We start from the raw sequence: 21,026 nt of genomic DNA, 5'->3' as shown, positions 1-21,026 counted from the left end.
CTAGTTATATTTTGACTATTAGGAATTTATTCTATTGTTTTTGTTGGACTAATTGATAACAAGTTATATTAAGATTGTAATACATGTATTAAATAATAATGAGATTATTAAATAAATATGCTTTTACTATTTTACTTTAGTGTACTAAAAATGAGAATATAAAACATGTGTTTGTCTCAATCTTAACTTTCTTAAAGATTTTTGGGAAAAGAACTTGAAAAAGAGCAATGTGTTATTTTGTATTTCATTTAGAAATTGTTGTCTCACATAAAATGTGGTTTAAATAAAACTACAATTATAAGATGAACCATTTTAATTAAAATCACTTATAGAGAAATTACGATTTTTTTATCCAAATATAAAATAATTTTTTTTTACATTTGATCGAGTGGTTATTATTTATTATTTTTGTAAGTTATAACCTAACGACTAATAGAACTTAAAAGAGTGGAAATATTTGTGATGAGAATAACCGAAAATTACAATTTTATATTCTTTTTTTTTTCCAACATCCAACATTTTATAAGATAACTAACTAAATATTGTTACTAGTAAGAGTAAGGTTGACAAATGAATGAGTCGAATTAAATAAAAATAAATTCTTGATATTTAATACCGATGAAAAAATATGTTAAGCAACCAATAACATGTTTTCTACTCTGATATCTGCTTTCCGCTTTAGTTTCTTTAGATCAATTATAATTCTCAATTTTCTTTCTATCTATTTACGCAACTTTTTTTCCAAATTATTATTGGGAATAATTATTTCTGGTACCTAAATCAAAATCTCATAACAGATTTAACTAGGAAACTGAAATCAATAAATATTTTTGTAAAATATAGAAAAATGTAGTGGAGTTAATGAATACCAAATAAGTTACCCATATTCTATAATAATGAGTTAATTCATATTCGATCCACTTCTAAAATAATCTCATATCCAAATTCATTTAAATCGATTGGGTCAAACGAACAATAGTAAATTTTAATCATTTTTTCATCCTACCAACCAGCAATCATGAATCTCATGAATTATAAATATTTGCGGTCCTTCGATGTAAATAAAAGTATATTGAGAAGGAATATACAATTTTACCATAGGTGGGGTATAGAGAAATTTTGATCATACACGTTTTATCGACTATACTTTTCATACAGACATACCGTTTGTCTTCTTCTTATTTTAAACGAATATTTTATATACTATGATGGAAAAATTGATGGAGAAAACATTAAAGAAGAGTTAATATACTTTATGTATCATGTATATCAAAAATGGTACGTATAATATAAGTTAATAATTTCTTTTGATATGTCGATATTAAATATTGAAATCTTTAACAAACTTTATTGCTGCAATTCAGCATTTGAATTAAAAACTAAAAATGTATAGTTTCATGTTATGTTAGTCGAGGTGATACTCCTATCTATTAAGAGTTATTAATATACTTTTTGTAGAAACAAACAAGTCTTCTTTATAAATGACATAAATAAATTCCCCATTTGTTATAATATATGATTTCAATAAGAAAAAAATTCTTTTTTCTTTTTGGGCAAATACTAATTAAAATGCAATTTTTAAATTGTACATTGACGATGTACATAGCTTAAACTCCATAACTATGAGTACAATTATCGAACTCAATTATTAGTTGTACTTGAAGTTGTCATTCTAAAATTCAAAACTCATAAAATTAAAATCTCTAAACCGGCGTACAACGTACATACATATATGCTTTTATCATATATGTAGTAAGACTTGTAGAGAGGCAAAAGAGAAAAAGAAAAAAGAGAGAGAGAAAATGCAAGGAGACAAATCAAATGACATTTACAGAGAGTGTTTAAGGAACCATGCAGCCAGCCTTGGCAGTTATGCCACTGATGGCTGTGGAGAATTCACACTTGATGACACCAACACTTCACCCGGAGGCAGCACCAGTTTAAACTGTGCTGCCTGCGGCTGTCACCGTAACTTCCACCGCAAGTTCAGTTGCGGTGGAAGTTACAGCAACAACAGTAGCCGCGATGATAGAGAAATCATCGCGGCTCATGATTACCGTCTGGCGACTACTGAAGAGTCGCCAGCGGTGTCAGAGAGGAGCGGTAAGAAGAGGTTTAGGACGAAGTTTACGGGAGATCAGAAGGAGAAAATGCTGGCATTTGCGGAGAAATTGGGATGGACGCTGCAAAGGAAAGATGAGGAAAACGAGACTGAGAGATTTTGCAGAGAGATAGGGGTAAGTAGAAAGGTGTTTAAAGTATGGATGCATAATCATAAGAATAATTCTTCCTCTGTATCCAGTACTGTTACTGGCAATAATGCATCATCTCTTACTCAATAAAAAGTCTAATTTTAATTTTTTAATTCTCAAGGAGTACTATAGTTTTGTTTGAGTTATTAATCCCTTCTTATTTTTTCCACTTTTGGTTAATTAAATCCACTAATATGATGCCATCTTGTATTAACTGCAGCACTTTAGACATTTTTTTCCCCAATAAGAATCAATGAAGAATTAGTCTAATTGCATCTTATTTGACCAACCTTCTTTTTAATCTGAGTGCTTATTTTTAGATAGTTGAAGCGTTTGGTTAACCTTAAAAATAAATATTGATCTTTTAAATTTGAGTAGTACTAGCATAAGCTAAAAAAAGGACGTTCGTATGAATTTTGACTAGGCAGAAATGTTGTTCCAATATTAGTTTTAACTTATATTTTAAAGAGAAAATGTATAAGTACTCCCCTCAACCTAGGACTGAAATCTCAGAGACAATTTGTACTATACTAAGGTGTTATTACCACACTGAACTTATTTTATAAATAATTTTTTACCTCTTTTCGACCTACGTGGGACTATCTTAAAAAAAAATCAACCAACGTTGTCCCCAAGATAGTGTCGCGTAGGCCCAAAAGGAGTAGAAAATTATTAATAAAATAAGTTCAAGGGGTAACAGGATCTTAATATAGTATAAGTGTCTATGAGATTTCAGCCATAAATTGAGGAGGTACTTGTGCATTATCTCTATTTTAAATTAATTAGTCAAACATAAAACGTTTTTTAAAGAAAGACTTATATTAAAAAAAAGAAGTAAAATTTAAAAATTGAATCTTACAAGCTATATATTAGGATGAAAAAAATCATACATGTATGTGTGCTGTTTTAGATCTACATTATTACATCAGTGGTTGGGAGAATGTGTGATGCTTCTTATCCTTTGGCTTTAATTCGTAAATTTATGTATGGAGAAACTGTCACTTGGGTCCATTCGTATATTAAAACTTGCATTGAATTATAGTATCTGACTCAAAATATGTGTCGTATTTTTTAAACAGAATTAAATTTCTTTTAATAGTAATTGTTCTTAAAAACTATTAATATCTTGTATATTCTGTGAAGAGAAGGACGTGTTAAGACATAAATTAACCTAAAATAGTCAAATATAGAGCCCAACGGATAGATTGTAATTTATTGGAGAAGAAATATCAATTTTTGTTCTTATTTTGCGTGTTGGATAGACTCACAAGTCACACATTTATATTATTTGTCACTACAAAACTCTTGTTGGGATAAGTCACGATCATAATGGACCAAATTTGGATAGTAAATTTTTAGGGTATATCTATTTTTTTTTATAATTGATTATACAAATCTTTTTTATCTAGAGAGAAGTATAAAAAGAAACACCCCTCAATTTGGCACAAATTCTAATTTTATTCTTAATATATTGATAACTGTAAAAACATCTTTGATACACTTTCATTATGCCGCATGATTTGATCTCAAACTCTTGTAGAAACATGAAGTTCTTAATAAAAATTGAAAGAAGTGTTGAAAACACCTCTAAATTTAACGAGGATTTAGGGTTGTACCGTGTATTAAGTTCAATTAGCCAAGCAAAAGAGTATTTTTAAAACTGTCAATAGTTTAGAAATGAAACTAATAATTTACATCAAGTTTAGAATTTGCTTTTGATACTCTCGTTTTTATTAAAGGACCTTTTAGATGATGATTTATTTATTTTTAGTACTTAGAACTTTTGGACAATTATTCTTAAATTCTTTTTCAGCAAATTAAGATTTTGAAAAGTTATAATTTAAAATTTTGGAAGTTATTTTAAATATTAAAAAATATTTTAACATCTTATTTCTGTAGTTCTTTTAACGTCATTCAGAAAAATAGCCTCAGAAATGAATGCTTGCGTAAATCAGCCACTTGGGTATGGCATTGCGCAAGAGTGTAAAGGGATTCTTTCTTCTTTGTGGGTAAAAATAGGACAATATTTAATGGCTATGCATGGATAGCTCAAGAGTAAGTATAGTTAAAAATATTCTTTTTAGGCCTCAAAATTTTAAAATTTTACATTTTTTTCATATAATAAAAATATCATAAAACAAAATTGAAAATTAATTTTACATTTTTTTCATATAATTTTAATATCAAAAAACAAAAATTGAAAATTGTTATAAATAAAAAGGACATTTTACTTCAATATGAAAAATATTTTAGAATTTTAAATAATAAAACTCAAATCTTCATATTAATACCTAATAATAACACTCTTATAACAATATCCAAAATAATGCATTTGTTTATTCATTGACCTGTGAAAAGTGGGCCTAACCCCAAATGGCTTATCTCTTGTGTCACGATCCAAAAATCATGAGTCGTGATGGTACCTATGTTCCCAACCGATAGGTAAGCCAACCCAACAAGTATCACCAATTCAACTTAAACGTGAGAAAGATAAGTATCAAACTAATATCTAACATACTAAGTATTCAAATAAATGCGGAATATAAATAAAACTATCCCAAGATTTAGTGTCATAAGTACAAGAGCTTCTACAATATGATACAATTCCAAACTAATATAAAAATCTAAACATAAGAATTATCCTATCAGCATAACAAAATAGCCTAATAAATAGGGGTAGACTGAAGGTGTGGGCCGCAGAATATCCCAAACAGCACACCACAACTCCAAGATAATTCAAACTCATATCCAATCTCGAAGAACGTTCCCAAATTGAAAGTCAATCACTCAATCTGCACCACAAAAAGTGCAGCAAGTGTAGTATGAGTATGAAACCACGTGTACCCAGTATGTCTCATTGACCGACAACGAAGAAGTAGTGACGGGAGTTATATAAAAAAATAAATTCTTAGATTGTACAAGTATATATATATATTACACTTACTATTTAAGTTTCATCAATAAAGGAAATCAACATTTAATATTTTCCAAACACCAAACGAAACATATAGTCATCAAGAATGAATGATGAGATGAAATGCAATGCAATATGATGTCATGTAATGATATGTCTCAGAATACCCAGTACTCACTCAACCGTATATACATGATACTCCTCGGAAATACATCGAGAGTTCATGACCCATGGGGGACTCGCGAGGTCCATATACCGACACGGACGATCTCCACGTGTCTGTGCGGGCGATCTCAACGCACTATCATAATATCAAATAATTTTCGCACGGACGATCTCCACGTGCCCAACTTATACTCAGTCTCATCTCTATGCATGTGCACAATATTGTTTCAATAGAGGGAATGATGATGCATCTCAATCAATCAATATGAATATAATACATAACCACCTCAATTATCTCAACTATACGGGTGAAATAAATAAAACACAATCACACAAGGAATTCAAGTCAATAATATATCAGCTAATGCCCATATGCTTTGGCATTCTCAAATTTCAGTCCACATTCTATAACAGTACTTTTCCTTTTTATAACACCGGTACTCGTACCAATGCCTGTCACACCATTGATACGAGACCACCATCTTTCCCCCTTACCCCTTGTCTATTTTCATTTTTTTAATCTTTAATTAGGAAAACGTCCTTCAACAAGTCTAAAAAGTCTTAACATACCTTCAATGCTGAATACGTGCCACGAATCTTCAAAACAGTTCTTCCCTATTCGTAAGCGAGGTGCGATCAACCGCGAAAAGTCAGTAATAAAGAATCCGCTCTCCGGTAAGCGAAGGAAAGCAGGTCAAAGCCTGCCAAGGCGTCAAGGCAGTAAGCTTCAGGACATTCTCAATCTACCAATTGTACCTTACTCGTAATCAAACAAGTTCGTATAACACTTCCTTATATAATCCGGATCTTCCACTGTTTTCGTAACCAAACAACAACCAATCAAGGAATAATAAGAGTAAATAAAGAAACCTAAAAGTGTAGCCAGGCTACTATTAATTTAACAAAGGCACGCTTGGCATATATAAGAACTTTGGAATGGAACAAGAGTCCTCACATTATTACTTCGTCTCTGCCCTCAATATGACCCTCAAATCTCTCCCTAAAACTACACTAACTACAACAATTATAATTTCAATATTAACAAAGTAACAGCAAGCTCCAACTACAAAGAAAAGGCAGAACAAAATTATATGTGGCTACTATATTTCAATTAACTATCATATATAACCCTTCCAGTGATTAGCTACTTACTACTACTAATTAATTAAACAACCTTCTAATCCTTGCCTCAATTAATAATAATCATTAGTTATCAATTGATTCAACAAATTGTGCCTCCAAAAATCTCAAAAAAAAAACCCCACACTTACGCTACATTCACTGCCAAGTTTAGCTAACTTCCAATTCCTTAACAACTTAACTAATATAATACTAATTTATCTTTTGAGACTAGCAATTTAATCATACAAGGCCAAAAACAAAAAAATTCATCAACTCACCTGCAATCTAATGAGTTGTCCACGTCTTCGTCGGTAGTTTCTGTGCCTTTTTTTCCCCTTCTAATCTATATATACTTAAGTATTAAAAGTGGCTAATTCCACTAACCTAATTTAATTACATGGGTCAAGTATAAAATAGATTAAATTAGTTATGGATTTGGCCCACTAACTATTAACTATATTAATTATTTATTCAAATTTTCATCAACTAGATACTCTTAGTTATCGAATATTTTGAAGTTTCTATTTAAATTTTACGAAAAAAGTCAAAACAGTTCCAGTTCTCAAAACGACCTAGCGGGTCGTTACATCTTGTTAACTAAAATTAATTATTATTATAAATAATAAAATTTCTATGTAAAGTTAAATGCTTAATGTTCTTTAAAAATAACAAGTACATTATTATTAAAACAAATAGCATGTAAGAAGGAAAAAAAGCCCTAAATTAATAATATTTGTGCATATGTATATATTTGTGCATATGTAAGAAGAGACTAAGGGCTTGGTTGGAAGGACAGATTGGTAAATAGATTTAGTGTAATTAATGTATTCACATTGTCTTGTCATGTTTGGAAGGACAAGTTATTATTTGATCAGCAGGTAATTGGTGTAATTAACACGGGATAATTACAGTCTACAATTCACATGTAGAGGCTGTGAATTGTTATGTTATTATATTTCATTTTCTTCTTGTTTTCAAACTTACTTTACATGATTTGTATAATTTTCTCTTATTATCTGTTTATTTATGACATGCTTATTATCTCATAACCATAATTTTTATTAGTATTTTAATTTTTTAAATTAAAATAAAATTTATTGTTGAGTAAGATGATAGACTTACTTTTTCTTTATTAAGAAAAAATAAAAACAAATCATATTTATTGATATGTTAAATTTGTTATAACAGTATTATGTTAAATTTTTTGTTTTGAATTTATAATTTATGTTATAATCTCGGTTCTACTTTGAAATAAGATATCCACTCCCATAAAAACGAGGGCATCCGACATCTAACAGTCGAAGCTTTAAGAAATTATCATCTTGCATTTGTGACCTTCCCATTAATCAGTGATAAAAACGAAAACCAGAAACGGGAAATATAGCAGTTAAGAGACGGTGAAACACACACACTGTGTAGCCTGGAAAGAAACCAAGGCAACTAACAAGATATTACCAATGAACTATCTAATTTCTCCTTTTCTTTTACCCTCTGGATGGGGCAAGGGACTAAAGCAGCATACACCATAAGTTAACATGAAACTGAAAGGAGTCAAGATGCAGGTAAAACTAGAAGAAATCAGTTATACAAAAGTTATTAACAATTCAAGTTTAAGGAGCCGCTTTAGGCCACTAATATACTTGAACCGCTCCTGAGTCTGCCAGCTATAAGTTGTAGTAACTAACTGAGCAGCTATCATAGATTACATAGTAGCTAACAGAATCTTAAAGTCATCACTTGGCAAGCATCATACGGACAAACTCCTCATAATTAACTTGTCCATCACCATCAATATCTGCCTCTCGGATCATCTCATCCACCTCTTCATCAGTCAGCTTCTCTCCAAGGTTTGTCATTACATGACGAAGCTGCAAATGTTAAATGTACACTCATAAGACACAGGAATTGGCAGTCCATAATACTGGCTGCCAAAAAAACTATTAGCATGTTAAATAACACTTCCCACATAATCACTTGCAAAAAATAAGAAAAGTACCTCAGCTGCAGAAATAAAGCCATTCTGATCTTTATCAAAAACCTTAAAAGCCTCTTTGAGTTCTTCCTCAGAATCAGTGTCCTTCACAAGAATAGTCCAAATTATGTACATTTCTTTTCTCAAGTGTAAAATATGATTATTTGAGCTCAAGACTACTAGATTTGGCAATTAATCATATTTGACAAGCCATGAAGAAAGCATATTTCCGTCCTCCTTAACATAATTATATAAGATCCAAAGGGAAAACAATAATGAAATGCTAAAAAAAGAACAAAAGGAAGAATTAACCAATCATTGATCCCTTGAAAATTGTATTATCTCATTATTGTAACTTGGATGTTGTGAAATTAGGTCTTAGGCCTAACTCACACCCCAAAAGCTAGCTCAAAGGGAGGAGGATTGTCCAAGCCTTATAAAGAGTCCACCCATCTCATTAATTACCGATGTGGGACTTTTATCATTCTTTAACAGATGTTTACAAAGGCATCTGCCTGTAAGCAACTTTTCCTATAAGAGAGATTGTCTCGATGCATGCAGAACTTAAAGCAAGGTTTTTCGTGAATAATCTGAAAGAATCTAGGAACTATCCAGACCATAGCATACTAATATTTGACCCAAAGATCAGTTGACTCAAAAGTCACCCACAATATTTTAAAGTTGAAATACGACAAGTTATTGGGTTGATAAACAAGTACAAATAAGAAAGACTAACATAATATTCAAATAGCTAGTACTCCTATACCTTCATCTTCCGTGCCATCAGATTCAAGAACTCTGGAAAATCAATGGTTCCATTCTGATCAGCATCAACTTCACTGATCATATCCTGTAGTTCAGCTTCAGTGGGATTCTGACCAAGTGATCTCATCACTGTTCCCAACTCCTTGGTAGTAATACAGCCTATAGAAGCAAATGTTAGATCACAACTATAAGTTCTGATTCTGCTCATGGAATAGTAACAATATAGAGTACTCCTTGGGAGAATATAAAATGAAGTATCTCCACAGGGACTTTAAGGAGCAACCAGATGCAATTACATTGAGAAACTAAAAGTGAAAACACAATGCAATATCAAAAAAAACCTCTCCCAGAAGGCAACTCCTGTTTGTATATAAAAAATAATAAGAAAAAAACAGGGAAGTAATGAAGAACACTCTATCCAGTCAAAACGATCAAATTAGCTTTCACAAGTGGAGTTTGGAGAGGGTAGGATCTATGCAGAACTTACCCCTACCTTTGTGGTGTAGAGAGCCCAATCCCCAATAGAACCTTGGCTCATTTTGAAACAACTCCAAATACCAAAAATTAGGATATAAGCAGAACCTAGTAACCTATCAATAATAACCCAATGTAATCCTACAAGTGGAGCAGACCTAGCTCTTGTGGGGGTAGCAAAGTTGTTTCCAATAGACCATAAAAGAGGATGCAACCACACCATGGCTGCAAAATCACCAGTTGCATGCAAAAGAGAGAACCTCAATTGCAGGCCATCCTGGGATTTTGCCAGGCTAATATACAGGTTGGATAGACTTTAATTGCCATTTTGTTCACCCAAAGAGTAACATTATTATCATCACTGAAATATATGGATTCATTTTCTACTTCTGAGTATTTCATTAACAAATGCTGTTGGTTTACTAGCTACAGAAAATCATTGGCACAACATAGTGGGCCAATCACTCTTAAAAGAAAATCCCTTCTCTCCATTTAACTCATTTCTCTTCCTGGGTTGACTTCCTTTAGGAATTCTTGGCTCTCACCTGAAAATTCGAGATTTTCTATGAGCAGATGAACGAAATTACAAGATGGACATGATTGCCTCCAGTTCTACGGCTTCGTCAACCAATGATCCTACTATACATATACTTTAGCCCTACCAGCATTTTCTGTTCTTCTACTTTTTTTTTTCGTTCCTCAATTTAACCAGAACAGCAAAATCAAAGAATGAAACGATGTAATTCATGTTTCCAGTAGTGATCTCTTGAACATTAGAGTACTAAATCGCGTAAAAAGTAAGTCAACCAAATAAAAAGCATAGCCAAAGCTTAGATCTACTCCAAAACCACAAAATCAGATGCAATGGCATAAACAACATTTCCTTCTCAAAAAAATTGTAAACAAGAACAAAACACCATCACAGCACTGTAAGATCACAAAAAAACAAACGGAAATGAAAGAGACAAGAGGAAAACGATGAGTTTACCATCGCCATCCTTGTCGAAAAGGCTAAAAGCTTCCTTGAACTCAGCGATCTGCTCCTCCGTCAGCTGCTCTGCCATTTTTCTCCTCTTTTTTTTTTTTTCTTTAACAATTCCTTCGATTACTGTAAAAACCCTATGCTCGCGTTTTTTGCTTATGTTTTTGTTTGGACACTTCAGGCGGTACTTAAAGAAGGGGAAAACGAGTAGAAATATCTTGACTCGCCGATAAAATAGGGCTTCTCGAAATAATGTGGAAATATCGTACGGTAAATATTCCACATAAATGGACCCTTAATTCAAGGACGCGTTACTTTTTTCTTTTTTTGTCTTTTAAAATTTGAAAATTTAATAAAATATTAAAAACACTTTTAAATTTACGCAAATTATTATGTTTATGTCTGAACTATTAATAGGGATAATTATGTTTGATTAATTAAATTTAGGTATGTATTTACTTTGTCCAATGACATAACGAGTGGTATCAAATTTTTGTATGAACGTTAAACTCTTAATAAAAAATCGAGAGAAATGTTGAACGTACCCTCAAATTGGCGAGAAAAATTTAGGGGTGTATTTCAATTATTTTTTAAGATCGAAGGTATATAGGTATATATAAGTTTAGTTAGTCATATAAAAGAGTGTTTTTAAGATATCAATAGTTCAGAGATGAATTTAATAATTTGAACAGAGTTTAGGAGTGCTTCCAATGCTTTCCTCTCTCTTTTTCCCTAATATCCCGTATCCACATTAAAACTCGACAAAATTTAAGTTTGCACCAAAAAAATCCACATTGAGGAGTGAAATCTCGCATTGAAGAATAAAGGATGACACCAAAATTTTCTTTTAGCGTTTTGAAGTTTAAGCACCACATATTCGTATCCAAAATGACAAAATATATATAAGTTTTTCATGGTACTACGTTTAATAGTTAGTAATATGCTTACCATTTTTTAAAACATAATTACGTGAAAATTAAAATTTATTGACTCAATTAATTTAAATTTGTATTTTATGAGGTCTATTAGTGAAAAATTATCTTAAAATAATTCTTCAGTTATAATCCAACATATTTCACAAAAGAATAAAGAAATTTTATTAATCACGCCCAAACATATGAGTCGTGGTAAGTACTTACATTTCATTAAATATAAAGTTTGTTTTTTGTTCAAACCTGTCTTTATGTTGCAACGGAAAACAAGTTTGAATATCATAATGCTATTTGCTTATTTGAACTTTAAAAATCTAAATAACTTTTTAATCATAAAAATCAATTTTCTATTATACCATCAAATTGTCTATAATAATAATTTTGGTTTCAATTATCTACCTGTTATAATGAGTAAATAGTTTATTACCATTTTTTTTATAAAAATATTATTTTAACAGTTGATTGTTATATATTCTTATAACATGATTTATTATTTATATCGTATCTGATTCTTATAACTTAGAAGTATTCTACTGTTAAATTTTAATGCTTGCTAGTGATGAGAATAATACATTATTCATACAATAATCTTTTGACATAAATAGTGTAATAAAAGATAAAATATTTTACTTAAATCTCTAGACATATTATTAGGAATCTTAGCGATACTATATTTATAAAAAAAATGATTAGTTACAATATTGAAGTACTGATTACAAAAAAAAAAGTTATAGCCTAAAATTATTGTTATAGTAAAAAAGTAAAATATAACCTGTAAATTGGTTCAATCAATTTTATTTATAGAAGACTTAATTATTATAATATTGCGTATGTAATTCATGATACAATCATTAGTCCTCTTTCAAACGTTGTTATTCTTTTCCACAATCTCAAATTAATTATTTAGAACTTTGAAATTACTAAGGAAATGGCACGCACGTTATAAACTTTATAAACCAATTTAAAATATACTTTTAAGTCATTAAATATAGTACTTAATATTTAATTTGAAGAATTCTTAGTGGGACATTTTCATCAACATCGATAACATTAACCATAATCTTTGTCCCTTTCAAATTTCCACCAATTAGCAAGCACCAAATGAATCCTCAAACTTTAGAGAAATTTCTATTCAACTACTTTATTTTTATTTTATTTTCTTTCCCTCTTTACCTTTTTCTTATTCCCTCTACTTTTTTTTTTTTTTACACTTTTGTTTTGTACACATTTGTCTATTCGTTCATTGTTTGTATTCGTCTCTTTTTCGTTAATGGCAGAATTAAAATTTAAATTTTATGAATTTAAATTTCTAATTTCTAAAATAATGATATTGTGTTATCCATACAGGTTTTTGATATTTTACAGGTTAAGTCGGACTAGCCTATTTTACAGGCTTGTCGTGTTAGCCCACTATTTTAAAAAATTATATTATTTTTAAAATTATTAAATTAAATTATAAATTATAATTTAAAAATATTATCATAAATATCGACAAAACAATATTACATGATGTTATTGTCACTATTTTTTAATCAAATCCGCAAATAAAATTATCTTTATAATATTTATTAAGTTTTTTTTAAAGTAAAAATATAAATATCTAAATAGAAATATTAACCTAATTGTTTTGAGTTTGGATCTCTTTAATTTTAAATTTTAATATTATATTATATTATATTTTTAATTAATTTTACTGGCCCACGAATTTCTCAAGCCCCACAAATCAGCAGGTTTATTCAGGCCGGGCTCAAAAGCCCTTTTTCAAACGGGTTCCAGTAATTGTGGTACAGTCCTATTAAATTTCGAATTAGGTCAGGCTGGCCGAACAGGCCTAGCTCATATTGGTGGCTGTAGTAATTAAGTTTTAAAATTAATATTGATTATAGATTAATAATTTTTTAATTATTTGAACTAAAGTTACTAAATAGCTTTGGTGTTATTTTTTCATCAATAAATAGTCGCTTAATTTTCTAATCAAACTAAGAAAATCCTTATTAATTTTAAAAGATTTGACTAAAGAGTCTTTCGAAATTCAAATTTATAGGTAAGCATTAAAATGACAATTTTAAAAAAAAGTTTATGGACTCAAAAGTGTCCATAAACATATAAATAACTGGCAAATAACTTTTCTTGGCTAACTTAATTAATTTGAAATACTATTCAATCTAAATGATAAGCAAAAGGAAAAGCTCTTTTTGAATTTATATTTGAAATAAAAGCTCTTTTTGATTTTGTTTATTTTTTTTTTTGTTGAAGGGTTTATTTAAGCAACAGTAACATAAATCAAGATTTATTCGTTTGACCAATTAATAACGAAGTAAATGTTGACAGATTAACAGAGAATTAAAAAAGAGACTTTAAACAAAAATGTAACGGCTTTTAAGGGATGAAATGTAACAACTTTTAAGGGAAATTCATTATTACATATCAAACAGATTCAACAAAAAAGGAAAAATGCTATATGAACAAAATTAGCTTTAGTTTTGGCACATTGAGATAGGAATGGGAAAAATGGAGATTGTCGTCGGTCGTAGATCATTAAGATAAACGCAGTAATTTGTGAAAAGAGAGCATCCTATAGTTATAATAGAATAATACATGATCTGTATAAGAGAGAGTTGCTTCTTATCGCAAAATACTTATACAAACAACTATATCAAATAAGAATTGTCTTTATATGATTTTAAACGAAATTCGCAAAATATGTGACTCCACATAGAAGAATGGAAAAATTACATAAAATTTAAAATCATTACAAGTTCATATCCGAAGTTAATGTTGAAATGCTCATACTCTCATGAATAATTAAAACTCATATCCTTCATTCATCAAGGTTGATAATTTTCATTTGACTAATACTAAATCATTATCTATATTGTATTAGTATTATTAAGGTTGATAATTTTTCTAAATTAATACGAAATTATAATATTTATAATGTATTGGTATCATTAAGATTTTTTTGTTAAAAAATTATTCATTAGTCAATGATATTATAAGAGTGTGTGTGTATATATATATAAAAAAAAAATTAATCAAGCAAAATTATTAGCCTTAATGATATCAATATACTATATGATACTGATTTAATATCAGTTAACCGAATTAGTTAAGAATATATATATAGTGTAATTATTTAGTGAGGTACAAATATAAATAAATATATATATATTTATAATCATTTTATTCTTATGAAATATTTGCTTAGTTTCCCAAAGAAGAAAACAAAGACTAATTTTGGGTTTTGACCCATTTATGCTCCAATTGTTGTGTTTCGGGCCTTTTGACCTTATAGATAAAAAAGAGTTGGGCTTTGGCCCGATACGAAATGCTTACGAAGACTCGAGTCCAGTATAACCCGTTTGAGACATTAGTACAGGAAAAATTATCTAAATATTACATTTTATTTTAGGGCAACTTTCACATATAGCAAATATAAAATTTATATTTGTATGTTATAACAAAGTTTGTATAATTGCGCTCCATATAAAACTTTACATATATATAATTGGAAAAATTACATGAATTAATACATTTTTAAAAATAATTACTGATTTTAGCAATATTTTTTGTTTATTACCATTTATAGCAATACTGTGATAAATCTGTAATATGTATTAAAAATGAATTATGTATGCAATATATTTGTATTATAATTGTTTTTGAAATATCTTATGTTTGTTTGGTAAAAAAACTGTCAAATTGTATTATAAGTGTATTAAAATGTGTGATACATGCATTATCCATTATTAAAACTTTTATTATTTGTGAATAATAAATTGTTCTTTGTAATATATATTAAACTTGTATTATAAATTAATTAAAAGTGATCAAGTGAAAAAAAAGTTAACGCTATAAATTTTAAATATTTTTTTATTATAGTATATTTATGTAAGTTTCCCTATATAATTCGCTATACATATACAATTGAAGTGAATTGTATAAAACGAGAAATGCAAAAGAGACTTGGGCAGGGAAATATTTGTGTTGTATAATTATAAGTGTATAGGACGAAAATATATGTATTTGCATGCGTTTATACAATTTTCTCTCGCTTTATACAATTAGAAATACAATTTATACAATTCTATTGTATAAAGCGATAGAAGCGAGCGAGAGGGAGAGTGATGAGCGAGAATATGAGGGAAAGAAGGACTGACAAACAGTTTGCTATGGAACACATATAAATCAAATGATAATTATTATATTTATTATATTAATTTGCATTTTACATATATGTATAAGCGAAGAGAAAGGAGAGAGACGCACATAACTATAACTAAAATCAAGCTGCGAACAATAGTTAATTTAAACTATAGTTATGTTAACTAACTAACAAATATATATTTGTTTATTTGCTTAAATTTCCCATTGTCTAAACCTAGAATACAAATACTAAAACATGGGCCTTTACTAATATTATAGGCTAACATCTCCTCAAATTGTTGTGGAGTATCACAATTCACAAAGCAACAATTTGGAGATGATAAATTATTGGGTAATTTACATAAATTTTATAGTGTTAAGAGAAAATTATATTATTTTCTTAAGCTTTTTGAAATTACAGACATCGCCCTGACAATTTATAGATTTTGGACACGTTGCTGAACTTCCTAATACATAGGATTTTCAGATATATCATTGAACTTTCGAATACATCCACAAACATTCGAATATATAGGGGAGGGATGTATCCGAGAGGGAAGAGATGTGTTAGAGAGGGGATAAACATGTACCAAAGAGGGGATATGACATCAAGATAAATGGGAGAGAAATGTATCCGAAAGAAGAGGAGATACATCAAAGAAGGGAGGGATTTATCCAAGAGGGTGATAAAATGCATTAACGAGAGGGGATCGAGGTATCCTAGATGAAATTTTTTTAAAATTTTAAAGGAAAAATTACTTGGATTGGTACCTTTTAACAAAATAGTTATTGATTTTAGCGATACTTTTTATTTACAATCACTTATAACAATACTATGTTAAATCTGTTATATGTATTAAAAGTGAATTATGTATGCAATATATATGTATTAGAATTGTTTTCAAAAATATATTATGTTTTTTTTGGTAAGAAATTGACACATTGAATAATAAGTATTTTAAATTGTCTGATAAGTGTATTAGCTCCCAATAAAACTTGTATTATATGTAAATAATAAATTGAGTTAATAACTTTGATAGTCTCTCAACTATAAATTGTTTACACAGAAAATCACTCAACTTTTATTTTCAACTCAAAAGTCACTCAATTATAATTTTTTTGCACAAAAAATTACTCAACTTTCATTTTCAACCCAAAAATAATTAAACTATGACTTAATTGCACAAAAAGTCACTCAACCTATTAATTATTTTTTCATTTAAATTAAGTGACATAGAGTTTTAATTATTAAACAAAATTTTAAGAATGAATACATACCCATTCAATGACCCGCTCCATTTAATTTGACCCGCTAAAATATAATATTGAACATTTTATATCACCATTAATTTCCTAAATCATTCTCCCTTGTCTCCATACTCTTTCAGCGAGTTAATGGTAAAATAAAATGTTCAATGTTCAATGGGAATGATTTAGGAAATTAATGGTGAAATAAAATATTTAATATTATATTTTAGCGGGTTGAATTAAATGGGCGGATCATTAAATGAATATATATATTTGATTCTTAAAATTTTGTTTGATAATTAAAATTTAATGTCACTAAATTTTAATGAAAATAATTAAATAGGTTGAATGACTTTCTGTGTAAAAAGGTAGTTGAGTAATTTTTGAGTTAAAAATGAAAGTTTAGTGAATTTATGTGAAAACAATTGATAGTTAAGTGACTATAAAAGTTATTACAACTCATAATAAATTGTTCTTTTTAATATGTATTAAAACTATATTATAAATATATTAAAAGTGATCAAGTAATAAAAACTACTATTACTATAAATCATAAATATTTTCTATATTTATGTAAGTTTCCCTAATAAGTTGCGGTATAAATGTTTTATCTTTTTATTATGCTCGTCTTTTTACTTTTACTAACAAAACGTTCAAATTATAAATATGGAAAATAGGGAAAAAACCTAAATTATGAATATCATTGCACCTCTTAAACATTTACACACAATTTAGTGCTGAAGACTACTTCAAAATTGGAACAAAAATAAACTTAAATTATAAATATTCATATTTAAAACCGTACCTTTTAAAGTTCACATTCTAATTAAAATTTAAAATTAAAATAGGAATAAACTTGAATTATAAACATTCATAATTAAGACCTTACCTCTTAAACAACCGTATTTTAATTCAAAAAATGGAATAATAATAAATTTAAATTATAAATATTGAGTTTTTGGCCAAAAACATTCTTTAACTATATCCTAAACTTAAACTACACCCTTAAACTATCATTTCTAGCAGAAAACATCATTTAACTATATCCCCAGCTTAAACTACATCCTTAAAGTATTATTCTTACCATAAAACATCCTTCAAGTATTTTAAAATGAGCAATTTTCATTCTTCTACTTGAATATCTCGTAAAACTACCCGATATATCCCACAAAAATTAAGTCGTTCCTTCCTAATTATGTTTAAATATATTTCTTCTCAATTGAATATGCTAGAAGCAATATTTGTTGGAGACTTCTGTTTCTAATAATGTACAATGAAACTCAAATACAAGACATAATCAATATTTAGATCACTTCAATATTAGATTGACCTAAAATCTATTGATTTAATTGGTTAAGAAAAAGATATAAATAATTAATCTCCAACTTCTTTCCGTTACGGAAAAGGTAAATCATATACACTCACACCTTCCAATCATTTTTAGTTTCCATAAGCAACAATCTCTAAGATTGTTAATATTTTCCAAGAACTTCTTGTTGCAAGTAATGAAATTATGCAGAATAACTTTTGTTGGTAGTCATGTTAACTCCTCATGTTTTTGTAAGATCCATTAGTTTTTTTACGATATCTAACAAAAGGATGAAAGTTGTTCACTTACAAATATTCAAAGGATGTTTTTTTGCTAAAAATGATACTTAAAGGATGTAGTTTAAGTTTGAGGTATAGTAAAAGATGTTTTCAACTAGAAATGATACTTTGAGGATGTAGTTTAAGCTTGAGGTATAGTTAATGGATGTTTTTGACATCTAATTCAAAAATGGAATAATAATAAATTTAAATTATGAACATTCATATTTAAGACCTTAACTCTTAAACATTCATATTCGAATTGAAAATCAAAATAGGAAAAACCTAAATTGTTTAAGATTTTGTTAGTATTAGCTTGACTATTTAATTAGTTAATGTCTATATATGTTTTGCAGTCACATTCGTAGGTTTTTCTCATTTCTATTCACATTTATGTATTGCCCTATTATAAATAGGCCGTACTACTAGCTATTTTCTTATAAACTCGAAAAAATAAAATACGAAACCAAGTAAAAATGCATCATCAGATAGTGCCTAATGATTTAGTTGAGAAGATAATCTCCTACTTGCCTTTGAAATTTGCAGTTCAATGTAAAGTTATAAGCAAAAATCTCAACATTTGGATTTCCGATCCTGAATTTCGTAAAACTCTATCCCAAAATCAGAAAATATGTACACTAATCAATTCATCAAGAAGCCGATTATTCGAAAGTCTCCACAAAATCTCCATAAACAGTAGCAGTATAACAGCCAGTCATTTCGAGACGACTTTACCTGTTAACCTTAATGTTTTAGCTATATCGGAGGGTCTAATTCTACTCGACTTTTGTGAACTTATGAAGTACTGTGTCTTCAATCCTATAACTGGAGCGCACCAATTGATTCCATATCCTGATCCTGAACAATGTTACTGGGAAGCAATTGCTCCAGCTTTTGCTGTTGACTACCCCACTTCTGATCGATATATGTTGGTAACAGTTAAGCTGACGGAAGAAGGTTATGGATTTAAAGTATTTTCATCAATTGGATGTGGTGTGTGGCATGAATTCCATTTGGGCGAAGAAAATCAATTTCTGTATGTGGTGCAAGTTAATCCTGATTCAATCCATTGGCTCATAAGAACTTATGTTGGTGGCGTTATTCTTGGTTTCCATACGAAGAAAATAGAGGTTAAATTAATTGATCTTCCTGAAACGAATATTTTATAATGCATTCTTAACCATAAAATGGTTAGGCGTGGTGCACGGTTTACTTACCCATGTTTGCGGCTTACAGAATTCCATAGTCATTTCATCTTATGATCATACGAGCAATGACTGGAGTGTTTCCTATAACGTGACCACCAATTTCATTAGCGGTCTCGACTACTATAGCTATTCCTTTCCAGTATGGATTGACAGAGAACAGTTGTTTTTCCTAGCAGAATGTCCTCCGCGACATGATCATGATTCTGGGAGAAAGAGGTATCAAATAACTCCTGCTTTGGAGGATGATTATTGTTTTGGTTATTATCCATGCGAGTTATATACCTTTGCACCAACTTTAGCCAGTGTTCAATCGATTCTCTCATGCTCTGTCTACGGGAAACATGTATCATCTATCATTGAAACGTTAGATGAGCTCAAAAGATTTATCACAGACAACAACTCGTATAGTTAGTTTCCTTTAATTCAATTTTGTATTTTATCCTAAACTATACTGAGAATTACTGATTTTGGTTTTGCTAGCAACCTGTCCTGTTTCTGTTTTGGTATGTTTCATTTTTAGAAAAAAGTAGACCAATTAAATGTTTTCTTCTAATAAAACTCAATGTGTACTTGCTTTAAAGTTTTGAATACTGTTTAAGAAAAACTATAATAGGAGAATTGATCAAATGAAGATCGATGTATCTATACCAAAAGGGTCAAATATAACCCGATATTTTTAAATATATCTCTTGTTATATATCTGATACTTTGACACAAATATATCCTTAATTTTAATAGAAAGACGCATGTCAAATTTAGATTAAATACCTAATTTTATAAATTCAATTTGCTAAGAAACTCACTCATCTAACCACCTAATCCAATTGAGATGGTATATTTGGACCCAAAATCTAACGAAGAAAATAATAAACTATTCTTAATAATAAGGAGGTATAAATATTTGAGTACTTGACCCTTTGCAATATACAAAATAAGGAAGTTGGAAAACATAGGGAAAGCCTAACAGTACCTGAAAAGGGAAAATACTTTTCTAATATTCAAATTATAAATAAGGAAAATAAATGCAGTAAAACCTCTATAAATAAATACTGGATATATTAAGGAAAATTTTCATATATAGCTATTTAAAAAATAATTAATTACTTTACATAGCTATAGTTGATAATTACAATTTGTAGCTACATGTCATATGGAGGAGAGGGGCAAGCGAGATTGGGAAGAGAGGAGAGAGGCGAGAGAGAGAGGAAAAAGAGTGGGAGAAAAATCAATTGTATATGTACATTGGTTAGATAATTGTA

The 21,026-nt window shown here is 29.2% G+C and overlaps 3 protein-coding genes and 1 long non-coding RNA gene across 4 annotated transcripts; 2 read left to right on the top strand and 2 right to left on the bottom strand.

Annotated features, from left to right (window-relative positions):
- Positions 1-1,535: 1,535 nt before the first annotated feature.
- On the top strand, positions 1,536-2,365 carry LOC101250097 (zinc-finger homeodomain protein 11-like). Its single transcript, XM_004235324.5, has one exon. It carries the CDS (start codon positions 1,803-1,805, stop codon positions 2,340-2,342), a length of 540 nt encoding a protein of 179 aa, XP_004235372.1. The 5' UTR covers positions 1,536-1,802; the 3' UTR covers positions 2,343-2,365.
- A 2,382-nt stretch (positions 2,366-4,747) lies between these two features.
- LOC138347366 (uncharacterized) lies at positions 4,748-6,824 on the bottom strand. The gene is made up of 3 exons (XR_011220218.1): positions 6,732-6,824; positions 5,902-6,144; positions 4,748-5,044 (listed from the first exon to the last, which is right to left on the bottom strand). It is a non-coding gene; the product is annotated as an uncharacterized lncRNA (long non-coding RNA).
- Positions 6,825-8,000: 1,176 nt separating this feature from the next.
- Positions 8,001-10,827, bottom strand: CaM6 (calmodulin 6). Its single transcript, NM_001247857.2, has 4 exons — positions 10,653-10,827; positions 9,192-9,349; positions 8,450-8,530; positions 8,001-8,321 (listed from the first exon to the last, which is right to left on the bottom strand). The coding sequence occupies exons 1-4, from the start codon at positions 10,726-10,728 to the stop codon at positions 8,187-8,189; spliced, it is 450 nt and encodes a 149-aa protein (NP_001234786.1). The 5' UTR covers positions 10,729-10,827; the 3' UTR covers positions 8,001-8,186.
- An 8,208-nt stretch (positions 10,828-19,035) lies between these two features.
- LOC104646509 (uncharacterized) lies at positions 19,036-20,179 on the top strand. Its single transcript, XM_010320086.1, has 2 exons — positions 19,036-19,689; positions 19,796-20,179. The coding sequence occupies exons 1-2, from the start codon at positions 19,036-19,038 to the stop codon at positions 20,177-20,179; spliced, it is 1,038 nt and encodes a 345-aa protein (XP_010318388.1).
- The last annotated feature ends 847 nt before the right edge of the window (positions 20,180-21,026 follow it).

Source organism: Solanum lycopersicum, chromosome 3 (genome assembly GCF_036512215.1).
Source record: "Solanum lycopersicum chromosome 3, SLM_r2.1".
Taxonomy (NCBI): Eukaryota; Viridiplantae; Streptophyta; class Magnoliopsida; order Solanales; family Solanaceae; genus Solanum; species Solanum lycopersicum.
Note: the sequence above shows the minus strand (reverse complement) of the source record. Positions and strands in the feature narration are given on the sequence as shown.